We start from the raw sequence: 26,324 nt of genomic DNA on the forward strand, positions 1-26,324 counted from the left end.
AGGTCACACAGCCGGGAGTGGCAGAGCGGGGTCTGAACCCAGACAGCCTGGCTCCTGGGCCTGTGGTCCTAAGCGCTGACCCACAGTCTCCCCTGATAAATGCGTGCGCCCGAACCACGCCGACGGCCCTGGGCCGTGCAAGAGCCGTTATTAGATGCGCAGGAATCTTGTGAGCCGGTTGCTAATTTAAAAATGAACGTATTTAAACCCACATTTGAATAAATGGCAATTAAGCCAAATCATCATTTCCTGTTCATTTCGCCGCTGTGTGTATTATGGGCGTGTAGGGGAGACGCTGTCGAGGGAGGCGAGGCGGGCTAGTGTGTGCCTCTCCCCTGCTCTGCCTGCACCCGGCCCAGCCCTCGGGGAGCCCGAGACGGGCTGGGGCGGGGGTGGGGGTGGGGCGTGGTTTACACTGCAGACCAGAGCTTCCCGCTCTGCCCCCCAAGGAGCCACTCAGCGCACTCGGGCTCAGGGCCTTTGGGCGCCTGCAAAGGGGGGCGAGGGGGGTACAGGTGGACTCCCCGCGCTGCCACTGTTCCCTCCTGGGAGACTTTTCTATCTTAGGGCTTTCGGAACCTCTCCTCTGGGGTCTCCTCCCCAGACCACCCTCTAGGCCGTGCTGGCAGCACCTGTCCCTTCCTCAGAGCCCGGCCCCCCTAGACCCTCAGTCCCTCCGTTGGGCGTCTCTGTGGGGGTCCCCACGGCTGCCTCCCCACCTTCTACGGCCCTCAGCTGTATTTGCCCACCTGCGTCTCTGAGTGTTAGCAAGTCTGTTAAATCAACATGGTGCTGGGCCAACACGGGCCTTTAAAATAGTAAGAGTGACCGTGCCCTCGGGGCCAGGCTCTCCCACATGACGCAGAGTGGGAGCCATCATCCCTGTGTGCAGATGAGGAAGCTGAGGCTCAAGAGCTCCAGTGACTTTTTTCAGAATCATCTTGGTGACATGTGGCAGAGTAGGACCCAAGTCTGTTTGACCCCAGGCAGATTTAAGGTCCCTGTGGCCCACGGTGTCCCTCCAGAGGGGCTGGGGCAGGGCCTTTGTAGGAGAGGGTCGTGGAACCTGGGTGAACCCGAGCCCGTCCCCGGGCGGCACAGTGCGTGTCTGCAGGGCCTTGGACTCGTGTCTGGGCCCGGGTGCAGCTGTTGAGGGTGGGGCTGCCCTTAGACAGCACCCCTCCCCCACCAGGAGCACAGGAGGGTGGTGACTTTCCAACTGAGCGGGGCCGGCCGGCCCGCGGCTCACTGTCATCTGATGTCCCCCAGGTTACTCTCTGGTGACCCACATCCCGGCCGGTGCCCGAGACATTCAGATTGTGGAGCGGAAGAAGTCTGCCGATGTCCTAGGTACGCGTGCGGGGCCTGGGTGCTGCCTCGTGTGGACTTGTGGGTGTGTGGGGGGCCACACGTGTGGGTGGATTCTTGACCCTGGGTCCGTCCTGCAGGAGAGAGTCAGGCCCCAGAAGCCAGAACTTGACCTGGCTGTGTGTGGACGTGTGTGTGTGTCGGGGGGGGCTCATAGGGAAGCTGACCCCGCCCCCACACGTGACAACACGTAGTGACTTCCCGTCCCTGGAGAGCCTGGCCCAGGCCAAAGCTGGAGGTAGATCCAGAGCACGGGGGTGGCCCGGCTGGAGGCCTTCAGCCGCACGAAGCAGAAGTGAGACTCAGACTCGGGCCTGTCGGCTCCCTGGTGGAGGTTCTCGCCCCTGGATGGTCTCTGCGGGGCAGCTGGACCTTGGTAGGTCGGGAGCCTTCGACGACGTGAGGATTCTGGGCTTATTTGCATAAGTGAGGCCCCGAGCTAATGGCAGTTTCTGGAAAGGCTGCCTCTGTAGTTGGAGCGTTGTCCTGACAGCTTGCCCTATCTGTGCCCCCCCGGGACGCAGCCCGAGGCCCTTCTGGCTCAGGTGGGTGGGTGCTGACACCACTTAGCTGCTCTGCACGTGGCCTTGCCCTGGGTGGGGGCGGGCAGGGGGCCCCTGGGCAGGGAAGCTGGTCCCGACGCCTGGCTCACTCCCCCGTGTCTCAGGGCAGCGTGGGAGAGCCAGGACTGCTGGGTGAAAACCGCCCTTCTCGGGGGACGCCGCGGGTGGGGACTCTGCTAAAGGTCCCCGCGGTGGAACCTGGGCTCTCGGCCCCCACACCAGCAGTTCTGCACACTCCAGGTCCCCGGCCCCACCACCCGAGTTCGGGAGCCAGGCCTCTGCCAGGCCGGGGGCTCTGTCCCCCGCTGGGAGGGTGGCGAGGCCAGGAAACACGGTGTTCTCAGAGCTGGCTGCAGAGAAATGGCTCTTGAAACAGCCGCGTGGAAACAGCAAGGGCAGCCTCGGAGCAGAGGCAGAGCCGCAGGAAGGAAGGTCATTACTGTCAGGAAACAGGCTTTGGATGCCGGCCGGGATTTAACCCTATGCACATACCTGGAGGCCGGGCCGGCACGCGCCCCAGGAGGCGCAGCTTGGACCCTCACTCACGGTATTTTCTGACGTCGCTGTGTCGAGGGTATTTTTCCAGCAGACGAGTCTTGCTTGCTGCGTCTGCCTGATAATAAACGGATGGCCCCCCTGCCCCCCCCTCCCCCCCCCCCCCCCCGCTCGGATTGCATCAGGAGCTCTGGAAACTGAACTCTTCCCCTCCCTCCGGCCAGCTTCCGGAACTGGCTCAGAGGACACCCTCTGAAAGACACGCTGTCCCCCACCGTGTGGAGCCTGCCTCCTCACTCCCATCCCCTGGGCCCGAGGCCCCGAGCACCCTGCGAGCCCTCCGCAGCCCCAGGGAAGGGCCAGCTGCCCTGAAAAATCACCCCAGCTCTGGAGAGTTGTCCCAGCCTCCGGGGTTGGCAGGAGACGGGCTGCTGAGGGCTGCACGCACGTTCCTGCTGTCTGGGCGTCATCAGGCTTGGGTCAGGCCCTGGGAGTGGCTGTCCTTCTGAGGTCCTCTGTTCCAAGTGTCCACCCACACCCCGTCTCAATGACAGGGCGACTAAGAATGTGCCCGGGGCTGCCCTCAGCCACGCCTGGGAGAATGGACTGATGGGGTAAAAGGTCAGCCTGGTCACGGCAGCACGGGCCACAGAATGTCATGGCTCCCGGTGTCGGCATGGCACTGGCCAGCTTGGGATGGTCTGGAAGGGCCTGCCGGCGCTGGTGGGACAGCGTCCTGGGCCAGGCAGGCCAGGGCTGCAGTGTCGCTCAGTGTGGACCCTGGAGGGGCATGGAGGTCCCCTCCCCATGTGTGGTCCCCTCCCTTCCCAAGGTGGGAAGCTGGGCGGGGATTACTCACCCAGGGTCACAAAGTGAGTTCTCAGCAGGGCCGGGCTGATGGCCCTGCCCTGAGCCGGCCAGTGCCTGCTGTCCAGAGCACGCCTTCCCCGGGCGCTGACCTCCCGGTCCACTTGGCCGCTTAGTCTATGCTACTCTTCACCTCGCAGACTCTGGCCTCTTTAGAGGTGACCAGAGACACCAAACGGGCCCCGGGCCAGCCACCTCCACCTCCTGATGGGAAAGCGCACTCACCTCTCCTTAGCATTCGCTGGCCGGGGCCACATGCTGGACACGGTCGGAGCTTCCGACTCCCCCACGAGAGGAGGTGTCCTGTCTTCGGGGTATTCGGGGAGGGTCGCGGGGGTGAGCTGGCCACAGGTGCCTGAGTGAGTGATACTGGCCACTCCCCGCCCCCCCGCCCCGTCCTCCCTGTGGCTCGTCCAGCTCATGTGACCAGGTGGCTCTGCCCTGTGCTCCCTTAGCTCTCGCGGATGAAGCCGGCTTCTACTTCTTCAACGGCAACTTCAAGGTGGACAGCCCCAAGAACTTCAACATCGCGGGCACCGTGGTCAAGTACCGGCGACCCATGGACGTCTACGAGACCGGCATCGAGTACATAGTGGCACAGGGGCCCACCAACCAGGGCCTGAACGTCATGGTGCGTGAGCCTCGGGCTTCGGGCCGCCAACGCCGTGCCGTGGCCCCAGGGTGTGTGCGCACGAGGCAGCGTCCCCGCCCGGCGTGGCGAGGGTCGTGCTCGGTCACTCCTTGTGCACCCGTCCGCTCGCGGTTTGATTCCTGTCCTTAGCCTCTATCAGCTCATTAATGCGTTGCTTCATTTGCCCGTCCCCTCGCTTACCCAGCCACCCACTGTCTCACCCTCACCCAAGTAATCATTCATTCGTTCACTCATTCATTCATTCACTTGCCATGGCCATTAGTGCCCCCGGTGGACTGCAGTCATCACGATCTGCGGGGTTGCTAAGGACAGGAAGTAGACGGGGACGCAGGCCCCCTCCCCCACTCCATAGTTGGGGGTTGGTACCCCCCGCGTACTTCCCTGCCCCGGCCGCATCGGCACTGTGGCCTCTCTGCCAGGTCCTCAGTGCTGGGGGCCCCAGGCAGTGCCTGTGGCTCCCCGCTACCCGCCCCCCCCCCCCCCGGATGCTCACGGTTTCTGGGGGCACAGCACAGGGGCGAGGAGAGGGCGGGAGAGTTTGGACCTGCTCTGCTCAGCTCCCTGGGAGCGTTCCCATGGCTAGCGTCTAGAAACAAGTGTCGTTGTCCTGTGGTGGCCCGGTGTCGAGGAAATGTACAAGGACTCATCCCTGGAAACAGGTGACGCCCAGGTGGGCAGTTCTGGTGTTTTTCAAGGTCTGCGGGTGTTCGTGGAAGCTGAGGGGTACGGCGGGGCCAGAGCCTACCCGCCCGACCTGGCATGATTTCTGGATCCCACCGTGGTGGGCGTTTAGATCCTCACTTTGTAGACAAGAAACCTGGGCACACAGAGATTACTGACTTGCCCATCACGGACCTGTCGGCGGTGCAGCCAGGCTTGGGGCCCGGGTCAGCCTGGTGCTGGAGCCGGTTGTGTGTCTAAGTGCCCTGCCAGAGGGGTCTCCAGTCGTGGTGCCCCCCCCCCCCCCCGCCACCTCCCCACACTGCTTCCTGGCTGCAGAGCGTCCCTGGATGGCCCCAGAATCTAATGGGGGCCACGTATTTCTTCGCCTGCCCCTGGAGCTGCCCCTGAGGCAGGCCGGCCGGCTGCCTGGCTTCCCTGCCTGCCCGCAGGAGCTGTGTTGCAGGTCAGGATCCCAGGAAGGGTCTGTGAGCAGCAGGGTTTAGGGGTGACAGGAGCAGTGGCCGTGAGGGGGTGAGGGGGACAGGCCTGGACAGAGGGAGATGTTGGGCCGTGCTGCCGGTGTGGTCAGAGCCTCAGCTGATCCCAGCAGGGGCTCTAGGGTCGCAGTGGCCCCTCGAGTCCCCTGGACTTGAGGAGGAGAGGCGTGGCCTAGTTGCTGAAAGCCACAGGGATGGGCGTGGCCTCAGGAGAGGCGGCTCTCTTTGGCCGACGGAAGTTCCTGGGGCAGGGCTCGCTATGAACTGTCCCCAGCACACTCCAGGCAGCTCACTGAAGGGTGGGGCCCCGGGGGCTCGCCGCCATGCCCGCTGGTACCCATTTGCTTGGTGGAATGCTTGGCAGGAAGGACTCCTCTAGAATTCTGGCTGGCTTCCTCCCCGGGAAGGCTGGCGAGGTGACTGGCAGCTAGCCTGGGGCTGCCAGCCAATCACATCACTTGCCTGCTGCGCTACCCACTCCGTATTCTCCTCTGCTAGTCTAGGTGGCTCACCTGGCCAGGTGTCCCTGTCCCTCCTACCCGAGGGGTCTGGGCTCCTGGTTTCGGGGCCCTTTTCCATCCCTGTCCTTGTCCCGTTGCCACGGGCAGGGCGATACCAGGAGAAGCCCCAGCGGGGCAGCAGGGAACCAGATACATTCTCTGCCCCTGGGGTTGAAGCATCCCGACACGGCCTTGGTGGTCAGGGTCAGTCCCCCTGCTGGGGCGGCCACTCCTCTCCGGCTGCTCTCTGCGCACAGGGTGCCAGATGGCCCAGGTGGCGGTCACAGCTTCCCCTTTGTGAAAGTGTTTCCCTGCACCAGGACCTGTAGACCTGCAGACCCTAAGCCGCAGGGACTAGAAACCCCAAATGCCCGCGATTGCGGAGGCGACTTCCATTTTGTGCTTCCCGGGCCCACGCTGTCTGCCCGGTGGGGACGCAGCACCGTGTCGGGGCGATTCCTCGTATACTGTGTCGCGGAGGGCACCCCGGCCCCTCATCCTCGCGGGGTCCCGCCCTCTCTACGTGGCACCGTGGCCTCAGTGTGCGCGGTCGCATCAGGCCGCAGCGTCTGGGTGACGCGGCCTGTGCATCTGACGGTCAGGTGCCTGCTGAGGCACCTCCTTTGCTGTGACGTGGGTCCCTTTGTCCGATGCAGTGTCACGTGCCATCCTGCCTCAGCGGATCAAATGCTCTGGGAGCCCTTGGGTTTGGGGGCCGGAGGCGCTGTGGTCAGGAAAGGCAACCTCGCGGTCACTTCCCTGCTAGGACAGAAGGGCGTCTAACGTAGCCCGCTGGCCGTCAAAGAGCTGACGGCCCCTCGAGGCACGGTGCCGCATGTCAGACTCTGTCGGTGCTGGGGGGCTTGGTGAGTGACCGCCCTTGCCCTTGGGGCCACGCACGGCACCCATCCTTGCCACCGTGGCTGTCCCCTTCATGCACCTGTTGTGCCATCAGTGGGGGGACTGATGGCAGAGGCTGGCCTGTGTCACCTGGCAAGGCCATTTCACCTATAACCTGGTGTCCGGTGTCCCTCCCGTGGGGGGATGCTCCCAGGGGCGCATCAACGAGGGACACGGCGACCCCCATCTTCCGCCTGTGGCACGGACCCATCCCCACGTGTCTCCTCCAGACCCCCTCACCCCCTCACCCCCTCTCAAAGCCCTTTCCAGCCAGGATCCTGAGCCACCACCCAAACCATGTGCACCGCCCACGAGGCAGTGTGTATTCTCACCTCGGGCTGCTGTGCTCTTCCTATAGATTAGATGATCCCACACGCGCCCCGTAGAGCCCCCCGGGAGGAGTTTTTTTGAAGCCACCCCTGAACGGGGCTCCAGTGAAACAGATCCCGTTTTCAGCTCCTACCGCCCTCCCCCGCCCCGTACCAAGCTGACCCGTCTCTGAATCAAGTTTGGCCCTTTCTCTCCTCTCAGACTTCACCCTAACGGTACCCCGTGCACCTGTCGTTGTGAGCCGAGAGATGTCAGGGCAGGGGCCTCGGGTGATGAGAGTCTCAGTCACCTGCCGAGCCGGCGGTCTTGTCCTCTGCTCTGATGGTGCCTAATCCCGGATGTGACATTTCCATCTTATGACGGGTGGCTGCGTAACTCCCGGCTGTGTCACTCGGTGGAGTTCGGCTCTGGCTGCGTGAGTCACTCGATGTCCCGTGGTCAAAGGGTTCCGTCTCTATAGGGCCTGGTAGCATGTCACAAGCTCTTTTCGAAATGATGTGATATTTGTCGTGGGTGGCATGGCTTTGCTCCAGAACGCTGGAGGACTGCGTGATCCTCTTCCTATCAAGGCTTGCCAGAAACCCCGTGTGACATCGCTCCCCGATGCTATAGAACCAGCTGGGTGTTATGGCCCAAGTGGCAGGCTGTTTATCCCGCAGCCTGGACCGACTGTAGAGCCCCTTCTCCTCAGGACCCCCACTGAAAGCTGGCAGCTTTTACCCGGTATGTGGATTGGATCCACATTTCCGGATACGTGCCATGCTATGTCCAGAATTCTTCTTCATAAGGGAGGGAACGCAATGCGATCCTCTGCCCTCTGCTTTCAAGGGCATGTCCTGGCATGCCCTAGGCCACCGGCCCCGAAGCGTTCGCCGATGGGGGTGGGGCACTGGATCTCCACAGGGCTCAGTGTAAGGTCTTCTGGAATCCGTAGGCTTTCCAAGGCCTCCCGCATCACTTCCTGTTCAGCTGGCCTGGTAGACATGATGTCACCAACGTAGAGGACCCGTGTGATGTTCTGTGCAACGGTCCAGACCCCCCTGTACTGTATGACGCCGAGGAATGGGGGAGTTGGCACGGCCCCGGGTACAAACCCGCACGTGTATACTCTTGTCCGTTCCAGGTGAACGAACACCACTTCCTCCTCCCCACGGGGGTGGAAGAGAAGGTGTTTGCCACGTTGGTGGCCGCAGGTGATCGACTTGAGGTCATGTTAATCTGCTCCGGGAGCTGCATCTGAGGCTCCCGCTTGGCTGGGTTTGGAAGGGCTCCGCATCATCCTCCCGGATCTGTCTTGTTTTCGTGGGCGCCAAACCGCTGAGTGAAGCGGGGCACATGGGGACCACCACCTCGCATCCTCCGGCAACATTAGGAGTGGCTCTGATCTCTGTAGTTTCCCCAGGATGCAATTCTGTTTTGGATTTACTCTCTTGGATGGGCATGGGGGTCAGGGGTTGGGGTCACGGGCTTCCGCTGAGCTTTCCCTGCGATGGTAGCGCATAGCCTACAGGCTAAGGAGCCGACTACCAGCAGTGGACTTGGGAACTGGGTAAGCCTTGGACCCAAGGTGAGCCACGCCGGGCGCACTGTGAGCCAGACCTGGGCCACACTTGTTTGTCACCCACAAGCTCTCACGCTAACAGGGGGCGATGATGATGCTTTGGGTCCCTGATAAACAATGACCACTTGGACCCTGGTTCCCAAATGTCTGTCCGTTTCTCCAGAAAACAGTTAACCAAGTCAACGGCTGTAGGCTCTTTGGGGGAAGAACTGGGAGAATCATTACCATATACACTTGTGGTGGGTCCTTTGTCCTGGGGACCTGGCCGTTCCATCATTCCGTGGATTCTGGGTCCAAACGCTGGCCCAGGAAATGGGATAGGGCTGTGACTTTTCTGGGGCAGCTGTCCTCCGCTCCCTGAACATCCACCCTTGATACGTTCTGATCTTACATGTTGAGAAGCCCCTTTTCTGGTCCCACTTATTTGTCCGGGAGTCCTTTGTCCTATCCGCCGTGTGCAGACGTCTCTGTGGGTCAGGGCTCCCGGCCACCACGTCGGCCTCCCTTATTCTGATGATCGTGGGGAGTCTGGTTCTATCACAGCATCTCCTGGCATCCGCCCTGGGCTGCGGTCACTCAACGGTGTCCCTCGAAGTGAAGTCGGTGCCTTCTCGCTGGCCAATTTCTTTTCACACCGGTGAACAGGATGTCCTGCAGGGGGCTCCTGCAGGAAACGGTCACCTGGCGAATTTTCCAGCCTTTCCCTCCGCTCCCACGCTCCCACTACCTGCTATGCCTTTATTCTCCACTTAGTGCTGGCCTCACTTTCTCCACGCTTCCAGGAACCACCCTGGGGGGTGCACTGGCACTTTCTCTCAGAGCTACACCCGGGGTGGGAATAAAGTGCAGATGGGGTTTTAGTCGGCTTTATTACTGAGAGCATCCTGTGTGCTCGGGGCACCCTTCCCGGCCCGCGCCTCGAGTGGACAGCTCCCTCTGCCCCGCCCTGGGCGTGCGCCCCTGCTCGCGGGGCTCTGGAGGCCGGCCGCCCTTGGGGAGCAGCACAGCGCGGGCAGGGGCACCATCCTTCAGTCGAGGGCGCGGCCCTGGGAAGGGCTTGGCTGTGGGCCGCGGCCGGGGCTGCTTCTGGCCGCCCGGGACCGGAGTGCAGCTCTCCTCTGGGGGCTCGTGGCCCACGAGCCCCGAGCCGCTCCCGGCTTGTGCGGAAGGGGTGAGGTCCCGCTTCTCCTCCTCCCCAGGTGTGGAACCAGAACGGCAGGAGCCCCTCCATCACCTTCGAATACACGCTGCTGCAGCCGCCGCACGCCCACCGCACACAGCCTGTCTACTACAGCTTCTCAGAGCCCGCCTCGGAGAGCGCGGAGAGCCAGGAGCTGGACGGGGCCGCGCTCCTGGGCTTCCTGCGGCACAACAGCTCTTTCTATGGCCAGGCCTCCTCGGAGCGGCTGGGCCTGGACAACCGGCTGTTCGGCCACCTGGGCCCGGGGATCGAGCTGGGTCTGAGCAAGGGCCGGGAGACCAACGAGGTGTGCGAGCAGGCCAGCGGCAGGGCCTGCGAGGGACCCCCCAGAGGCAAGGGCTTCCGAGGTAACCAGGAGGGCCGGGATCAGGCAGGGGCTTCCCAGGGAGGGGGCCTTGGGCAGAGGGTCTTTGGGCCCCCGCGGCCGGCAGACGAGGCCGATGAGAGGCTCCTACTCGCGGCTCTCCTGGGACAGGCACGGCATGGGCCCCTTCGCACATGCCCTGCTTCCCATCCGTTCTTCCAGGGGGATACGGGTGTCCCCACTTGACAGATGGTGGGGGGGGGGGGCTGAGGCTTAGGTGGAGGCTGGGCTTTCCCACATCCACAGTTGAGCTGCGGGTCAGACCCGGGACAGTCTGTCCTCAGAGCCCGTGTGCTTGCTCATTTGGTAGAGGCAGACGGCACGCCACAGTGTGGCAAGAGCTCTGGAAGGGGACGACCGGCCAGTGAGGGGGCACGGGCGGACCCTGAGTTCTCAGAGAGCATGGCCCCTGACCTGAGGGTTTGGGAACCAGTGAGGAGTAGCTGGGTGAGGCTGTGGGAGAGGGTGGGGTGAGAGAGAGCCGCTCAGGGCCGACAGCCTGGCAGGCAGATTTCAGGGAGGTAGCAGGAGGTGTGGCCGGAGATGTAGAGATTCGTGAGGGTCCCCGAGTTGCAGGGGTGCGTGAGGGTCCCCAGAGATGCAGGGGTGTGTGCGGGTCCCCGAGATGCAGGGATGCGTGAGGGTCCCCAGAGATACAGAGGTGTGTGAGGGTCCCCGAGATGCAGGGGTGTGTCAGGGTCCCCAGAGACGCAGGGGTACATGAGGGTCCCCGAGATGCAGGGGTGCGTGAGGGTCCCCGAGATGCAGGGGTGCGTGAGGGTCCCCGAGATGCAGGGGTGCGTGAGGGTCCCCAGAGATACAGGGGTGTGTGAGGGTCCCCAGAGATGCAGGGGTGCATGAGAGTCCCCAGAGATGCAGGGGTGTGTGAGGGTCCCCAGAGATACAGGGGTGTGTGAGGGTCCCCAGAGATGCAGGGGTGCGTGAGGGTCCCCAGAGATGCAGGGGTGTGTGAGGGTCCCCAGAGATACAGGGGTATGTGAGGGTCCCTGAGATGCAGGGGTGTGTGAGGGTCCGAGTTGCAGGGATGCGTGAGGGTCCCCAGAGATACAGGGGTGTGTGAGGGTCCCCCGAGATGCAGTGGTGCATCAGGGTCCCCAGAGATGCAGGGGTGCGTGAGGGTCCCTAGAGATGCAGGGGTGCGTCAGCATCCCGAGATGCAGTGGTGCATCAGGGTCCCTGAGATGCAGGGGTGCGTGAGGGTCCCCAGAGATGCAGGGGTGCGTCAGCATCCCGAGATGCAGGGGCGCATCAGGGTCCCTGAGATGCAGGGATGCGTCAGCATCTCCAAGATGCAGGGGTGCATCAGTGTCCCGAGATGCAGGGGTGCGTTAGGGTCCCTGAGATGCAGGGATGCGTCAGCATCTCCAAGATGCAGGGGTGCGTCAGTGTCCCGAGATGCAGGGGTGCATCAGGGTCCCTGAGATGCAGGGGTGTGTCAGCATCTCCAAGATACTGGCATGCATCAGTGTCCCTGAGATGCAGGGGTGCATCAGGGTCCCCGAGATGCAGGGGTGCATCAGGGTCCCCAAGATGTCGGGGTGTGTCAGCATCCCTTAGATGCAGGGGTGCGTCAGGGTCCCCGAGATGCAAGTGTGCATCGGGGTCCCCGAGATCCATACCTGCAGTTTGGTCGTGTTCCTGAGGGCCGTGCACCGATCACCAGGACTGCCTGGGCCGACACTCCAGTTTTTGAGACCCTGAGAACCTTCTAGTAGAAGACATTTTCGAGGTTGTATTAATCCCCCAGGACAGCTATAACGAATCACCCCAAACCGGGGGCTCACGACAAATAGAAATTCATTCCCTCCCAGTTCTGGAGGCCAGAAGTCCAAAATCAAGGTGTCAGCAGGTCCAACACTCGCCTGGAGGCTCCAGGAGGTGGGGGCGGTCCTTCTCGCCTCTCCCAGTTTCTGCAGGCCTCAGGCGCTCCTGCGCTCAGGGCCATGTCCCTCCGTGGGTCACACGCCTCTGCCTCCGGCCTCTGCCTCCGTGGTCACACGCCTTCTCTGTGCGTGTGTGTTTTCTCTTCTTCTAAGGACAGCAGCCACTGGAAACAGGGCCCACCCTAGATCCATGATGACCCGTGTCTACATCCTTAGCCACTTTTGTGAGGATCCCGTTTCAAATAATCTCACGTTCTGAGGTTCAGGGCAGGTGCGAATTGTGAGGAGGACCCAATTTATTTATATATTTTGAGGTGGGGGTGGGAGGATAGAGAGCGAGCAGGGGAGGGGCAGAGAGAGAGGGAGAGAGAATCCCAAGCAGGCTCCACGCCGTCGGCACAGAGCCCGACACGGGGCTCAAACTCGCAAACTGTAAGCTCATGACCTGAGCCGAAACCAAGAGTCGACGCTTAACCGCCAGAGCCCCCCGGGCGCCCCGAGGGGGACCCTGTTTCATCCACTGCAGGTTCCCCTACGAGAGGCTGTGCAGGCCGGCTCGCACACCTCCGCTTGGTGATCTGTGTGCTCTCACTGCCTCCGGGAGCCTCTCGGTTCAGGTGTTTGCTGCGAGCCCCACTGGCCCCCCCACCCCGCCCCCACGGGCGGCCCTTGCGCCCACACAAGGGAGCACTTGAGAGTGAGCCACCTGTCTCCCTCGTAGACGGCAATGCCACCGGGACGGCTCTCGCGGGGGACAAGGATGACCCAGAGGTGGACGCGCATCTCCCCTCTCAGCAGCTCCTCTCTGCCAATGCCATCTCCGACCGGCTCCTGGGCACCGGCTCCGACTCCAGGGAGCTCCCCTTCAATGACACTGGCAACAGCATCTTTGTGCAGGGCGCCCCGAGGAGCTCCCCGGCTGACAGCCTCTACGTGGACTACGAGGACAGCGAGGGAGCCGGCACTTACCTGCTCAATGGGTCCTACCTGGAGCTGAGCAGTGACAGAGTGACTAACACCTCCTCCGAGGCCCCGTTCCCCAACGCCAGTGCCAGCCTCCCCGCCGTGGCCGGGAACAGGACCCACAAGGCCAGGTAGGTCCTTGCTCCGCTGTCGGGGAAGCTGGGGCGGGTGCTGGCAGGTGAGGCCAGACCCCGGGGGCAAACGGGAGACAGTCACTCGTGGCCGGGCTCCCCGGCCCCTGGATCCGAGCAGGGCAGAGGCCTGGGTTGTAGCGAGTCTTTCCCGCAACTTTGGCCCACGGGTTACAGCGGTGCTGAGTGCCCACGTGCGGCCGTGACGCCGCTTCCGGGGGAGGGGGAGGCCGACAATTGTGAGTGCTCCCTGTGGGCCAAGCTCGGACTAAGCACCCGTAAGCACGGGAACACCCGTCACAACCGCCCTTAGGGTCAGGGCAGTTACGGGGACTCAGAGAGGGTCACGGAGCCCGAAGGCCTGGCTTCTCCGTCTGGACGGTCGTCGCACACGTGGCCGTTGGGCAGCTCCTGGAATGGGGAGTGGCTCGGCACCAACCTTCACTGCAGCCCGAGAGGAGATGGGGAGGGGTCCCGTGGGGTCCTCAGCCAGGGGCCAGACCCCGGAGCCAGGCACTGGGAATGAGGCCTTCTGCTTCGGGGGCTGGTGCTGCCTCTAGGACGGGTCCAGTGAGAGTCTGTCTACCTGGGCCAGGCCCCTAGAGCCTGGGATGCACCTGGGGATGCCTGGACAGTCACACCTGGGGACACCTTGTCAGCCACACCTGGACAATGATAGCTGGGGACGCCTGGACAGTTACACCTGGGGACAGCTGGACAATAATAGTTGGGGATGTCTAGACAGTTCCCTGGGGACATCTGGACGGTCATGTCTGACCCTGGGTTAGCGGTTGGGAGCAGGGTGGCCCCAGTCCTGCCACCACCCCTACCAGGAGACAGTCCCTGGTGACAGGTCCCTTAGGCTGATCATGGCCACCCTGGAGTGTCCCTGCACCGTTCCCCAGAGGCTCAGGGGGCAGCGAGGCTGCTTCAAGTAGAGCGAGCCGGGCTCAGCAGCCACCCGAGGTGGGTGGGGGCCGGAGGAGGGAAGGACTCAGTGGGTTTGCTTTTGTTTTCTGAAGACCAACCCAAACCCCTTGACTTTAGACACCAACACGAATGGAGCCCTGGCCAGGGCTGAGGATGCAGAGGTGGGTGTCCTTGGGACCCTGGGGGTCCACTCATAAGGTGATGTGGTCGGGGTGACCCTCTCACCCTCACCCAGGGGACGAGAGCAGCGAGGCGGGCCCCCCACAGCCCATGAAAGTGCCTGCCCCTTTTCTCAGGCTCTTTTCTGAGGCCCCCTCCTCCCCCCCTGCCCAGCTGCAGGGACAGCCGGGCATCGGGCTCACGGGGCACATCTGGTTACCTTTGACAGGCTCTGGGTGGAATTCTTGTTTGCAAATTTGGACGGAGTAAAGCTCTGGAAGCTTCTGTGGCCGCTCTTCTCCCCCCAGGGCGGTCTGCTCACCTGACCAGGGGCCCGAAAGTCTGCAGGGTGTGGGTCTGGGGGGCACGTGGGACCCAGCGGCTGAGAGGGGTGACAGGCTTCGCTACGAGGCGCAGGTCTGAGTCCGAGAGTGGGGTTCATGGGCACGGGGGCCAGGGTTCACAGTGTGCCAGCACTTGCTGGCAGGGCCTGGCCGGTGACTGAGGCTCCTAGCCCGGTTCCCGCGTCTAACCAACCTGGGCTGCTTTCAGCTCCCGGGCTGTGCCCAGAGGGTTGCAGTCTATCCCACGCGGAGGCACCGGGGAGGACGCGGCAATGGAAACCCCAGTAGTGCAGTGAGCCTCCAGGGCGGGGCCGGGCCTCCCAGGGGCTGAAGAAAGTCGGCTGGCAGGTCTGACACTCAGCGTCCCCCTCTCAAGGGGTCTGTGGGGGTGACACAGAGGCCCCGCTGCTCTAATGCAGCCTGCGGCCTGGAGAGAGCTCGGGAGACCCGGGGCGCCGTCCCAACTGTGCCCTGCACTTCCCCGGTGACTCAGACACGTCTCTGACTCCCCGTCCGCGTCCCTGAGTGAGGGCCCGCCAGCCGGGCAGCCGAGGACCCCCGGGCCAGGTCAGGCACGACCTTCGGGTCCTCAGGCCACAGTTCCAAGAGTCTCTCCTGCCCCACCCCGGCTGAATCGTAGCCCACTCCTCAGCCCCGCCGGGACCCACTGCAGAAATCAATACGCTGGGTCCTCTGCTCTCGGAAAGTCCCGACGCGGTGACGGGGCGGCGCCTCCAGCCGGCTGCCATCAAAGGATGCTGGAGAGCTGAGACCAAAGATGGTCTTTTGAGATAAAGGGCTGAGGGAGGCCGCGGGGAAACCACCAGGCCAAAATAGCCACCGCGCACGGCGCGTTGTCCAAACACAGGAAGTCGCGTCTGCTCGACAGAGGCCGAAATCAAAGGGGCAGCTCAGAAAGGAAAGGTTATTTTCATCTCAGAACAGCCTCAAACAATCGAGGGAGGCCCCCCGGTCACCAGAAGCAGACGTTGGAGCCAGCGTGCGAGACACAGAGACACAGGGTCTCTCTCCGGGGCCCTCGGAGCCGTCCTGGCAGGGACTCCCCGGCCCTCGTTGTCTGGGCCCAGAGCCCTGAGTGTGGCGCACAGGGGCACTCTCTTCCTTCCACAAGGAGGCGGGCGAGGGGCTGGTGGTTCGGGCGACTCTGTGGGTGTTTCTCTCCTGGGGGGCTGGCCACTTGCAAGCACGGAACGGTTAGGCATTCCGTTGTTGTGCAAACACGAGCAGGGCTTTTCAGGAGGGGCTTTGCTGCGCCTGACGTGTGCCCGTGTAAGAGTGATGTGTGGGCAGCCCCTCTAGAAATACCTTTTGTGCTTAAAACCCGGAGGGTTATTTTGAACCAGGCCGCTCTCTCCCGAGTCCAGGATGAGTCACGCGGCCTGCTGGCTGAGGAGCGTGTAATTACCGCAGTTCCCCCGTGGGTGGGGCGGTGGGGCCTGGCCGGGACCTTCTCATCTCTGTTTGTTCTTGGGGAGAATTGACAGCCGTGGTCGTCGTCGTTGAAAGGACGGCGGGGGTAGGGGACCCGACCAGGAAGAGTCGTGTTTTCCGAATCAGGCTTCTGGGAGGGCTTGCTCAGGGGAGCTGGGTGCTCCCTGGGGGTTTCTACGGGTCCTTTGCTCTGAGATGACGAGGTCTTGAGTGGGTGGGGAAACCGCATTTAAGATTTTTTTTCTCCTTCTTCAGGAGGTGGGAGGGGGACCTTCCCCTCCCTCCCGAAATCTGTGAAAGGGAAGGGCTGTCTCCTGGTTGAGAAGCCAGCAGGTGAGGGGCTCAGCAGCTGTGAGTGGCCCTGAAACCGGCCACCAGCTCATGGCCTGCTCCCCCCGCCCCCTGCTTTCTCTTCCTCCACCCCTCCCAGCTCTCCGGCTCCCTAGGTTGTGTAGCCACATCAGTAGACTCAGGACTTAAGGCTGTGGGCGGATCATTTCCTGGTTTAGAGCAAGTTGCACCTTCGGGGCAACAAACGTTCCTACAGAAGTAAACCTCCGAGCTCGTCCACTCGTGAAGCCCAGATGCAGAGTGAGCTCCCAGTGGGATCCAAACCAATGTCTGGATCACAGAATCGACTGGAAGGCCCTTCGGAATGGATGCCCTGCGGCATTCATTAAGCCCGACCACCGAGGTGCACAAGGCCCCAAGAGAGGGACCCGTGCGCACGTGCCCACAGGGAAGCCTTGTGAAAGGGTGTCAGCTCCGGTGGTCTCCAGCCGGCCCCTCGCCGGGCACTGGGGCCGCGTCTGGTGCAAGAGGGATGCCGGGGCCTCGCATGGTGTCCCGTCAGCCAGGCCATCGCCCCACGTCCCCGTCTGCAGGTCGCGGGGCTTCGGGTTGTAGGGGGAGGGGCTGCATCTCAGACCAGAAGCTGGGGATCTGGGGGGACCCCTTCCTTCCTCCCCTGCTGAGTCCAAACCCAGCTGCATGTTGGTTACTGAGGCTGGGCCCCAGCACACCAACCGGTTCAAAGAAGCAAACGGTCCTAACAATAGTTGGCTTCAGCCGCCCGCGCTCCGGCCAAGAATCATAGCTGGTTGCTGGCGTGGGCCCAGCTCGCCTTCCCCGCACCGGCAGCCATCACAGACCTGGGCAGAGGCGTCTGGAGGGGACCAACCACTCCCCTGTCCGCCGCTGAGCTTTTGTGTTTTGACACTTGGAGGCTGAATGGCCAGTGTCCCCGTTCAAGCAGGGTCGGGCTGAGGGGGGCCTCAAGGGGAGTCCTGGCAGGTTCTTGGCATAGAAGGTGCCGTCTGCGGTCCCTCCTGGGGGAGCGGAGGGAAGGAGTCGCCTGCCCGCGCTAGCAGGCGGCGTGCATGCGTGCAGGGCGCAGAGGCAATGCCGGGGGGCCCCGAGCTCCCCCCCCACCCGGAAGGACCTTCAGCAGCTCCAGTGCCCACCTCGGACTCTCGCCCGTCCAGGCGGGAGGAAGGCGAACGTCCGTTCTGTCCTAAAGCGTGCCTCCCCGCGATGCCCCCTCCCGTCCTCTGCTCTAGACAGTGGGCGGGCTGACCCTGATGGTGGGGACTCCCCCCGGGGCCGGGGCAGGCGCGCTGCTCCCCAAGAGCCCGTGCCCGCAGCCCTCGGTGAATGCCCGTGCCCTTCTCTGCTTCTCCCTTCCAGGACCAGGCCCAAGGCGCGCAAACAAGGCGTGAGCCCAGCGGACATGTACCGGTGGAAGCTCTCGTCCCACGAGCCCTGCAGTGCCACCTGCACCACAGGTACCAGTCTTGGCTGCTGGCGGGAGCCACCTGCTCAGCGCCCCCCCCCCCCCCCCCCCCCCCCCCGCTGCGGGGCCCGCGCACTCGCCGGGGGCCCCGAACTGCCCACAGGGAGCTTGTCTAGTAGTTTCCTGATTCGGGAGGTGGCATGAGGTCACAGGGGTTGGTGTCCTCATGCTCACTGCGTGTGGACCGTGGGAAGGACCCCGGGGCGGGGGGTGCGGGTGCCTCCACACCCCCCACATCCACTGTTCTTTGTATGGTATCTTGTGAGAGTGAACGTCCCTTTGGTTAAAACTACGACGTCTCAAGCGGGGAGGATTTTGCTTTTGTTTACAGCAACCTAGGAAGGGAAATAGACCCACAAAGGAGTGGAACAGATTCTAGGACCTTGTCTAGGACCTGGGCAGGTAGAGGGGAACAGAGACCCCCCCCCCCCCCCCCCCCGCCGGTGGTGCCCAGACAGACAGACACGCGTGGTTAGTGGTCAGTAGGTGCCGAGCTGGGATTGGAACCCATGTCTGTCTGCCCACGGGGCTGGCCACCCCCACCTTCGGATGCTGGCCGCAGCCGCCGGGGACCTGGGTTCCCTCTGCTGGGGCCGGCTGCAAGCTCAGATGTCAGACCCAGGCCAGCCCCTATGGCAAAGGTTGTGGGGAGACCCCGAGTGCCACCTTGCCTATGCCCGGAGCAGCTTGTTTGGGTTTGGTCAGCACCTGGGGCTGCCCCTGAAACCGCATGATGCCCCCTACCCTGACCCTGCCCCCCCCAAAGTGGCCCCTGCCGTCTCTGGCCGGTGAGGAGGATGAGGCGAACCCCTGGCGGACCCTGGGCAGCCGGAAGTCTGGGCTTGATCGCGCCTCCTGCAGTCCTGCTCGGCACCTGAGGAGATGCCCGAGGGAGCGGCTGGGGAGCCCGCCCTGCAGGGCTCAGAACGGACCCCGGGTCCTTACGTCCTGCTCACCCCGGAACTCGCTCTCGGTTAGGGAGCCGGGGCCCCCCCTGCTATTGAAGACCCTCCTGAGCAGGGTTCGGGGCACGCAGAGTTTGGAGGGCACAAGGCCAGCTTTGCTGGCTGTGCGGTGAGCGCGGGAGTGGCACCACCTGGCCCACCGTGCCACGTGCGCTGGGCAGGTTGCTTGGTCTGTCTGAGCCTCGCTTTCCTACCCGTAAGATGGGACGGGCCCCTCCGCCACGGCGGTCCTGAGGATAGGAGGGAGAGGAGAAGTGAGCTGTCGTGGCCAAAGCGCAGGTGCCAGGCCGCTGGTCTTGAGAGTGAGCCGCGGGAGCCCCCTCCCAGGGCTGGGCACGGTGGGGCGCTGGGGGAGTCTGCCTTGCCGGAGGCTGTCAGCAAGGGCACGGACCGGTTCTGACTGAGAGCCGCACAGCCTCCGGGGACGCAGCGAGAGCTGGGATTGTCACGGAGCACAGCCTGGGAGCATCTCCTTTCCCTCCCGGACACAGGGCCGCCTGGGGAGGTGACATCGCCTGAGATGGGGGTGAGGGGCTGATGCCTGGCCCCGGGGTGGGGGTGGGGGAGATAGTCCCCGGGGAGGACACGACACCACTCCTTGTCACCTACAGAGTGACCAGGCCGGGGGGGGGGGGGGCAGGCTGAATTTGTCTCACGTGGCCCAAGGGGCACAGTAGGGTGAAAGGAGGAAGGCAGTGGGAAAGACAGATTTGGGCTCTGCTATGGAAAAAGCTCTGCTTTAGAGGAGGCTGTCCAGGAGTGGAGTGAACGGCCCCCATAGAGGGTGAGCTCCCCATAGCCGCCAAGGCACCCAGCCGGGTCCGGTGGCACCCGGCCGAAAAGGTGGAGTCGGGTCCCTGCCGAATGGCCCCCTGCCACCACCTCCCGTAGGCTCTGTCGGAGTCAAAGCTCGTGACTGTGGCAACTACTCTCAAAATCCCATTTGGCGGAGGAGTGCCAAGGCCAGACGGGGTGGTGGTGAGGTTACAAACCTGCTGGGGCTCGTGCTGTCTGTGCTGACGTCCTTGAGTGTCCTCTGCACCCAGCAGGGGTCCCTGGGCACCCTGTGCTTGGCTGCGAGATCTCCTGCCTCCCGAGCCAGCTCCGTTACAGAGCCCCTTTCTTTCAAAATGCTCTTTGGGGCGGCAGAAATACAGGTGAATGTGGACTCTCAGCCTGAGCTTGAGCCCAGCTGTGGTTTCAGACCGTCCCTTGGCATTTCTGGGGGGTGGGCTGGGGGGGGTGCCGGCGGACCCTGAGCCTCGTCCTCTGCTGGTGCAACACGCCGATCTGTGTTTTGTGCACTGGGGTCCCCTGCTTGTTGTTGTTGTTGTTGTTGTTGTTGTTGTTGTTTTAAATTAATGTTTATTTCTATTTGAGAGAGAGACAGAGACAGAGTGTGAGCAGGGGAGAGACAGACACAGAATTGGAAGCAGGCCCCAGGCTCGGAGCTGATAGCACAGAGCCCGACGCGGGGCTTGAACTCATAAGCTATGAGATGAGATCATGACCTGAGTCAGAGTCGGACGCTTGACCGACTGAGCCCCCCCCCCCCCCCCCCCGGCCAGGCTCCCCCTTGCTCGCTTTTCCTTAAAGGGAAGGCCTCGTGTATAAGGTTTCAAAAGCACTGTGTCCAAGACTGATGTCATGAAGAAGATTGCTACCTTGACTCTCCCAGCATCTCGGGGAGGTTCCCAACTTGAGGATGACCAAGCCGAGGCCTGGAGACTCTGATAGTGTTCACGTGACCCCGCCTTGACAAGGGAGAGACTGAGCTGGGTCTTGAACCCCAGTCTCTTTTGATCAGGACCTGCCATGTTTCCACTCAACGGTGAGGACTGAATGGATAGTTGGGGATTTGGCGAGGGTCTGTGAGTCCGCAGCCCTGGACCTCCCTGGGCCCCAGAGCTGGTGTCTCTTGAGGCCTGGAACATTCCAAGCAGACCTGGCCAGGAAGGCAGCCTCCCCTCAGAGAGGGCTAAAGACGACACAGCCCAGTGCTGGCACGGGGAGGAGTCCTTTATGGAAAGAAGAAAAAAATCCCCACGTAGGGCTGCTTCCCAGGTGGTTCCGTTCCATCCCGGCTGGGGCTTGGGAGGTGGGAGCTTACAGACACACACTGCCAGAAAGGGAGAGTGAGGTGGCTGGGGCTCTCCATCAATGGGGAAATTGATTTCCTCCTGGAGCACTGGCAGCCCCGTTGAAGAGGGTTCCATTATCTCCATCATCCAGGGAGGCTGGGTACCTCCCCCCCCCAACACACACACTCACACACACATCAGCAACAACAAACCCTAACCCCACGTGGGCCTTCGCTGATGCTAACAAGTCTCCCTGAGTCATCCTGCCTCCTTGGCAGGGACCCACCCACTGTTCAGTGGATTTGGCCATGTGCCAACACAGTGCCAGATGCAGGGGTGCAGGGGTGCAGGGACATGCATAGAAAGACCAGAGGGGTAGAAGATGGGAGTGGGGTCAAGGAATTAACAACATTGGGTGAGGGCTGGCCCTTTACACATCATCCCCCTGATGGGATTTATAGAGTACCGGGGAGGCAAGGAAGATAAACACACAGAGTGGTGATTAAAGAAAGTTTGAGAGAGTTGGATAAGGACTGAGACATGCACAGGAGAGCAGGGGGGTCTGAAGATCTAATATAACATCTGGGGATGCTGGCAAGGGGTCAAATGGTTAGTTTTCAAACATATCCATCTGTCCACCCACCCACCCACCCATCTATCCATGTTTCCATCTACCCACCAAACTCTCCATCCATCCATCCGTCCGTCCATCCATCTGTCCATCCATCCAACCGTCCATCCATCCATCCAGCCATCCACCCATAACCTGCCCACCCATCTATCCATCCATCCATCTAACCATCCACCCACAACCTGCCCATCCATCCACCCATCCACCCACCCACCTATCCATCTTTCCATCTACCCACCAAACTCTCCATCCATCCATCCAACCATCCACCCATAACCTGCCCACCCATCTATCCATCATCCATATGCATCCACTCATCCATCCATCCATCCATCCATTTAACCATCCACCCACAACCTGCCCGTCCATCCATCCATCCATCCATCCACACACCCACCTATCCGTCTTTCCATCTACCTACCAAACTCTCCATCCATCCATCCACCCACCCACCCATCCATCTATCCATGTTTCCATCTACCCACCAAACTCTCCATCCAGCCATCCAGCCATCCATCCATCCAACCATCCACCGATAACCTGCCAACCCATCTATCCATCATCCATATGCATTCACTCATCCATCCATCCATCCAACCATCCACCCACAACCTGCCCATCCATCCACCCATCCACCCACCCACCTATCCATCTTTCCATCTACCCACCAAACTCTCCATCCATCCATCCATCCATCCATCCATCACCATCCACCCACAACCTGCCCATCCATCCATCCACACACCCACCCACCTATCCATCTTTCCATCTACCTACCAAACTCTCCATCCATCCACCCATCCACCCACCCACCTATCCATTTTTCCATCTACCCACCAAACTCTCCATCCAACCATCCATCCATAACCTGCCCACCCATCTATCCATCATCCATATGCATCCACTCATCCATCCATCCATCCATCCATCCATCCATCCATCCATAACCATCTACCCACAACCTGCCCATCCATCCACCCATCCACCCACCCACCCACCTATCCATCTTTCCATCTACCCACCAAACCATCCATCCATCTATCCATCCATCCATCCATCCATCCATCCATCCATCCATCTAACCATCCACCCACAACCTGTCCGCCCATCCATCCATCCAGCCATCCATCCATAACCATCCACCCACAACCTGCCCATCCATCCATCCATCCACCCACCCACCTATCCATCTTTCCATCTACCCACCAAACTCTCCATCCATCCATCCATCCATCCATCCATCCATCCACCCACCCTCCTATTTACCCATAGGGGTGGGTGTGGAGGTGGGGGTGCAGAGAGAAGTCAGACCCTGAGACGTGGGCAGGGAGAGAGTTCAGATCCACAAAGCTGTCCTCACTGGGCTCTGCCACTGTTCGGTAAGCTGGTTACTGTCGTTATCCTCCGTTTAAACCAGGAAGCTCTGAGAGGTAGCTGCCTTGCCCGTGGTCACATGGCCCATCCGCTGGTCCCCAAGGGGTTCGCTCGTGACTCACAGGCTCTTCCCTTGTCCTGAACCAGGAGTCATGTCGACCTACGCCATGTGCGTTCGCTATGATGGCATTGAGGTGGATGACAGCTACTGTGACGCTCTGACCCGTCCTGAGCCCGTCCAGGAGTTCTGCGCGGGGAGGGAGTGCCAGCCCAGGTACCTGCCACCCAGTGCCCCAGGCACTGCGGGGGCAGCTGGGGCTCTGCTTCGACTCTGCCCACGGGAGCGGCGGGAGCTGGCCAGCATGCTGCTCCTAAAGTGGGCGCTGTGGTGGGCAGGGCCTCAGGACCTGTGGGGTGGGGGTGCCTGCCAGGCTCTCTGCCACGGGCCACACGTGGCTGCCGAATTTCAGCCAATGTCTCCCACTGCAGATCCTGGAGCCACTCTGTGCATCACTCATCATTGGCCCCCGCCCCCAGACACACAGGAGTTTTATAAACCAAAATGATTATTCCCGAAATTCCAAGCTGCCTGGCTGTCCCTGGGATGTGTGTGGGGGGGGGGGAGGCCCTGTCTTTCTAGCCCCCACCCAGGCCTCCTGTCCCGCTTTGCAAACAGTCAGAAACTGACAGAAACTGAGCCCTGAGTGTGTCCTTTTCCAAGTCATGACCACGGCGGGAGCTGATGCAGGGTCCCCGGACTGGGGGGGGCGGGTGAGGAGGAGGAGGAGGCTACACAGTTCTGCTCTTCTGGCTCCCTGCACATTTGCTCCCTTCTGAGAAGCTGGTTGTGTGGTTCTCGGGGCCTGTCCTTCCCCTGGGTGTCCCCTTTGTGTGTGTGTGTGGGGGGGGGGGGAGTACAGCACAGGCTCTGGGACGCTGAGGCATGATCCCAAAGTAGGAGAAGGAAGGAGGGGGGCACTTTGGGAGGAAGGAGCAGTGTGGGCAAGGGATCAAGGCCAGGATGTGGCTCTTGAAGTGGCTGGAAAGCCAGGTGTCCTGCCTGGAGGTGGGAGCAGGTGGAGGCCACAGGGGTTCCTAGGCAGGCGGGCCAAGCACCCACTCGGGGCACCAGCAGGGCATCAGCGCCCCTCCTCGGGTGTCTCCCACCGGGGGGGGGGGGGGGGAGGCGGCGCTCAGGGTCACCTAGACAGCAGCTTCTCCCCCAGGGGGCCTCACCAGCTTCCTGGTTGGCTTGGCCCCGCATGATTTTGGACATGGGTGAGGACGTGCATTCTCGGGGTCAGGCGTGGGGTTGCATGGGGTCCCTGAAGGAAGGTGGGGGTCTCTGAAAGCCGGCCCCTCCCGAGGCAGGTGGGAGACCAGCAGCTGGAGCGAATGCTCCCGCACCTGCGGCGAGGGCTACCAGTTCCGCATCGTGCGCTGCTGGAAGATGCTGTCCCCCGGCTTCGACAGCTCCGTGTACAGCGACCTGTGCGAGGCGGCCGAGGCCGTGCGGCCCGAGGAGCGCAAGACGTGCCGCAACCCGGCCTGCGGGCCCCAGTGGGAGATGTCCGAGTGGTCGGAGGTGAGCGCATGCGCGGCCGGGCGCTTGGGCCCGTGCGAGGGCTGCGCAGTCCTGACCCCGCCCTCACCCGCCCGCTCACAGTGCACGGCCAAGTGCGGGGAGCGCAGCGTGGTGACCAGGGACATCCGCTGCTCGGAAGACGAGAAGATGTGTGACCCCAACACCAGGCCCGTGGGGGAGAAGGACTGCACAGGCCCCCCCTGCGACCGCCAGTGGACTGTCTCCGACTGGGGCCCGGTGAGGGGAGGGCCGTGGGGGGGGGGGGGGCGGGCACGCGGAGGGGTGGCCGGTGCCCAGTGGCCGCGGGGCCGCCTCACGCCCCCGCCGTTCTAGAGGGAGGGATGTAGGGTTAGATGGGCGAACCAGCCATTCTCCCGGTCACGTGAGGAGTCCTAGCCTGTATCCAAAACCGAGTGGCGACTTCGGGGTCCCTTTTTATGACCTCCCTGTGTGTCTGTCTGTTGTGTCCGTCTGTCTCTCGGCTGTGCTCACCAGCGCTCCCGCCCCGTGTTGGGCGCACAGATGACCTTTTTAGGTATTTTAGGTGTGCTTTGTGTGTCTGTTTTCCACCGAGCGCGTAATATTTCTGTAATTAGAACAGAAAATGTTATTTAAAAAGTGGTTGCCATGGCAGCCGCTCCCTCCCCCACACTGCCTGGGGAGCCGGTCCTCTCTGGGAGTGACAGCAGGGGAGGGGGGGTGCACTGGGAGAGGGTTTCCGCCCCTAACCCCCCCCCCTCCCCCCTGCAGTGCAGCGGGAGCTGCGGGCAGGGCCGCATGATCCGACACGTGTACTGCAAGACCAGTGACGGCCGGGTGGTGCCCGAGTCTCAGTGCCAGATGGAGAGCAAGCCGCTGGCCATCCATCCCTGTGGGGACAAGAACTGCCCCGCCCACTGGCTGGCCCAGGACTGGGAGCGGGTGAGTGCCCCCAGCCGCAGCAGGGCTCCCCTCTGCCTGGGAGGGCTCTGGGCTGAGAGCCAAGTGGCCACGATGGCGGATTGGTCAAACGAGGAATTAATTGCAAAATACGAGGGCACAATTCACTGAAACTCAATTTGAAATGGAAAAAGCCAAAAGGTAAGAAAACCCCTCGACACCTGGCAGATCTAAATAGGCAAGTACCTGATGACACAGAATGGGTCTTGTGTCCCCGGCCCTCTCCCAGCCCCCACTTTATGGAAAACGGGGGCCGGGGGCACTCGGGCCTCACAGACTCTTGGCCCCTGGGTCTTGGGCCGACGTTTGTTCTCATGACCACCTCGTCTGCCCCCTCCCCCCCCCCCCCCTGCCGGTCACAGTCCCCAACTTGCCTTTGCAGACGGGTCGTTCTCAGCCAGTTGCTTCAGGTAGATCACCATTAGCCGAGCCGTCTTGGGACAAATTGTCACGAACCGTTGTGTTTCCAAACAGATGGTTTTCCGTGAAACGGCTTTTGATCAAATGTGTTTGGGGCCAGAGGGTTATCGACCAAAGAGTCCTCGGCCAATCTGCCATTGACCTAAACGTTTTCACCCCATCGTCACTGACCAAGCCATATCCCCGGAGTCGCGGAGTCACGTGCACGGTGTCCTGGTCCTCCTGGCCTCTGGCCTCTGACCCGGCCCCGTCTGTCCCCCGGTCTCAGTGTAACACCACCTGTGGCCGAGGTGTGAAGAAGAGGCTGGTGTTGTGCATGGAGCTGGCCAACGGGAGGCCACAGACGCGCAGCGGCCCCGAGTGTGGGCTGGCCAAGAAGCCCCCGGAGGAGAGCACGTGCTTCGAGAGACCCTGCTTCAAGTGGTATACCAGCCCCTGGTCGGAGGTGAGCGCCCGGCTGGCCCCTCGGGGCCACGTGAGGCCAGAACCTGAGTCCTGGTCCTGCCTCAGTGCCTCGAGCCCTGCCCCAGACGCTCCCCACCCCCGCCTCTGTTGTCTCCTCCGTGTGTCCTTAGTACCCGTGCCCCCACCCCCGTGCCCCTCATGCCCTCTCCACCTGCTGATGCCATCAGTTTTCAAGAGGTGGCGGAGGGGGAGGCCCAGAGTGGTCTTTGAGCGTCACTGAGTGGGGAG

General features: G+C 62.3%; 1 protein-coding gene across 1 annotated transcript in view; it reads left to right on the forward strand.

Moving 5' to 3' along the window:
- Positions 1 to 26,324, forward strand: part of ADAMTSL2 (ADAMTS like 2) — a 36,395-nt gene that overhangs the window by 6,594 nt on the left and 3,477 nt on the right. Inside the window, exons 9-18 of the mRNA XM_047831425.1 lie at positions 1,270 to 1,350; positions 3,749 to 3,924; positions 9,596 to 9,944; positions 12,587 to 12,959; positions 17,531 to 17,628; positions 22,835 to 22,961; positions 24,059 to 24,272; positions 24,354 to 24,509; positions 25,023 to 25,193; positions 25,900 to 26,076. Of these exons, the coding sequence (XP_047687381.1) occupies positions 1,270 to 1,350; positions 3,749 to 3,924; positions 9,596 to 9,944; positions 12,587 to 12,959; positions 17,531 to 17,628; positions 22,835 to 22,961; positions 24,059 to 24,272; positions 24,354 to 24,509; positions 25,023 to 25,193; positions 25,900 to 26,076 (1,922 nt within the window). The remainder of the gene's footprint in view (positions 1 to 1,269; positions 1,351 to 3,748; positions 3,925 to 9,595; positions 9,945 to 12,586; positions 12,960 to 17,530; positions 17,629 to 22,834; positions 22,962 to 24,058; positions 24,273 to 24,353; positions 24,510 to 25,022; positions 25,194 to 25,899; positions 26,077 to 26,324) is intronic.

This window comes from Prionailurus viverrinus, chromosome D4 (assembly GCF_022837055.1).
Source record: "Prionailurus viverrinus isolate Anna chromosome D4, UM_Priviv_1.0, whole genome shotgun sequence".
NCBI lineage: Eukaryota > Metazoa > Chordata > Mammalia > Carnivora > Felidae > Prionailurus > Prionailurus viverrinus.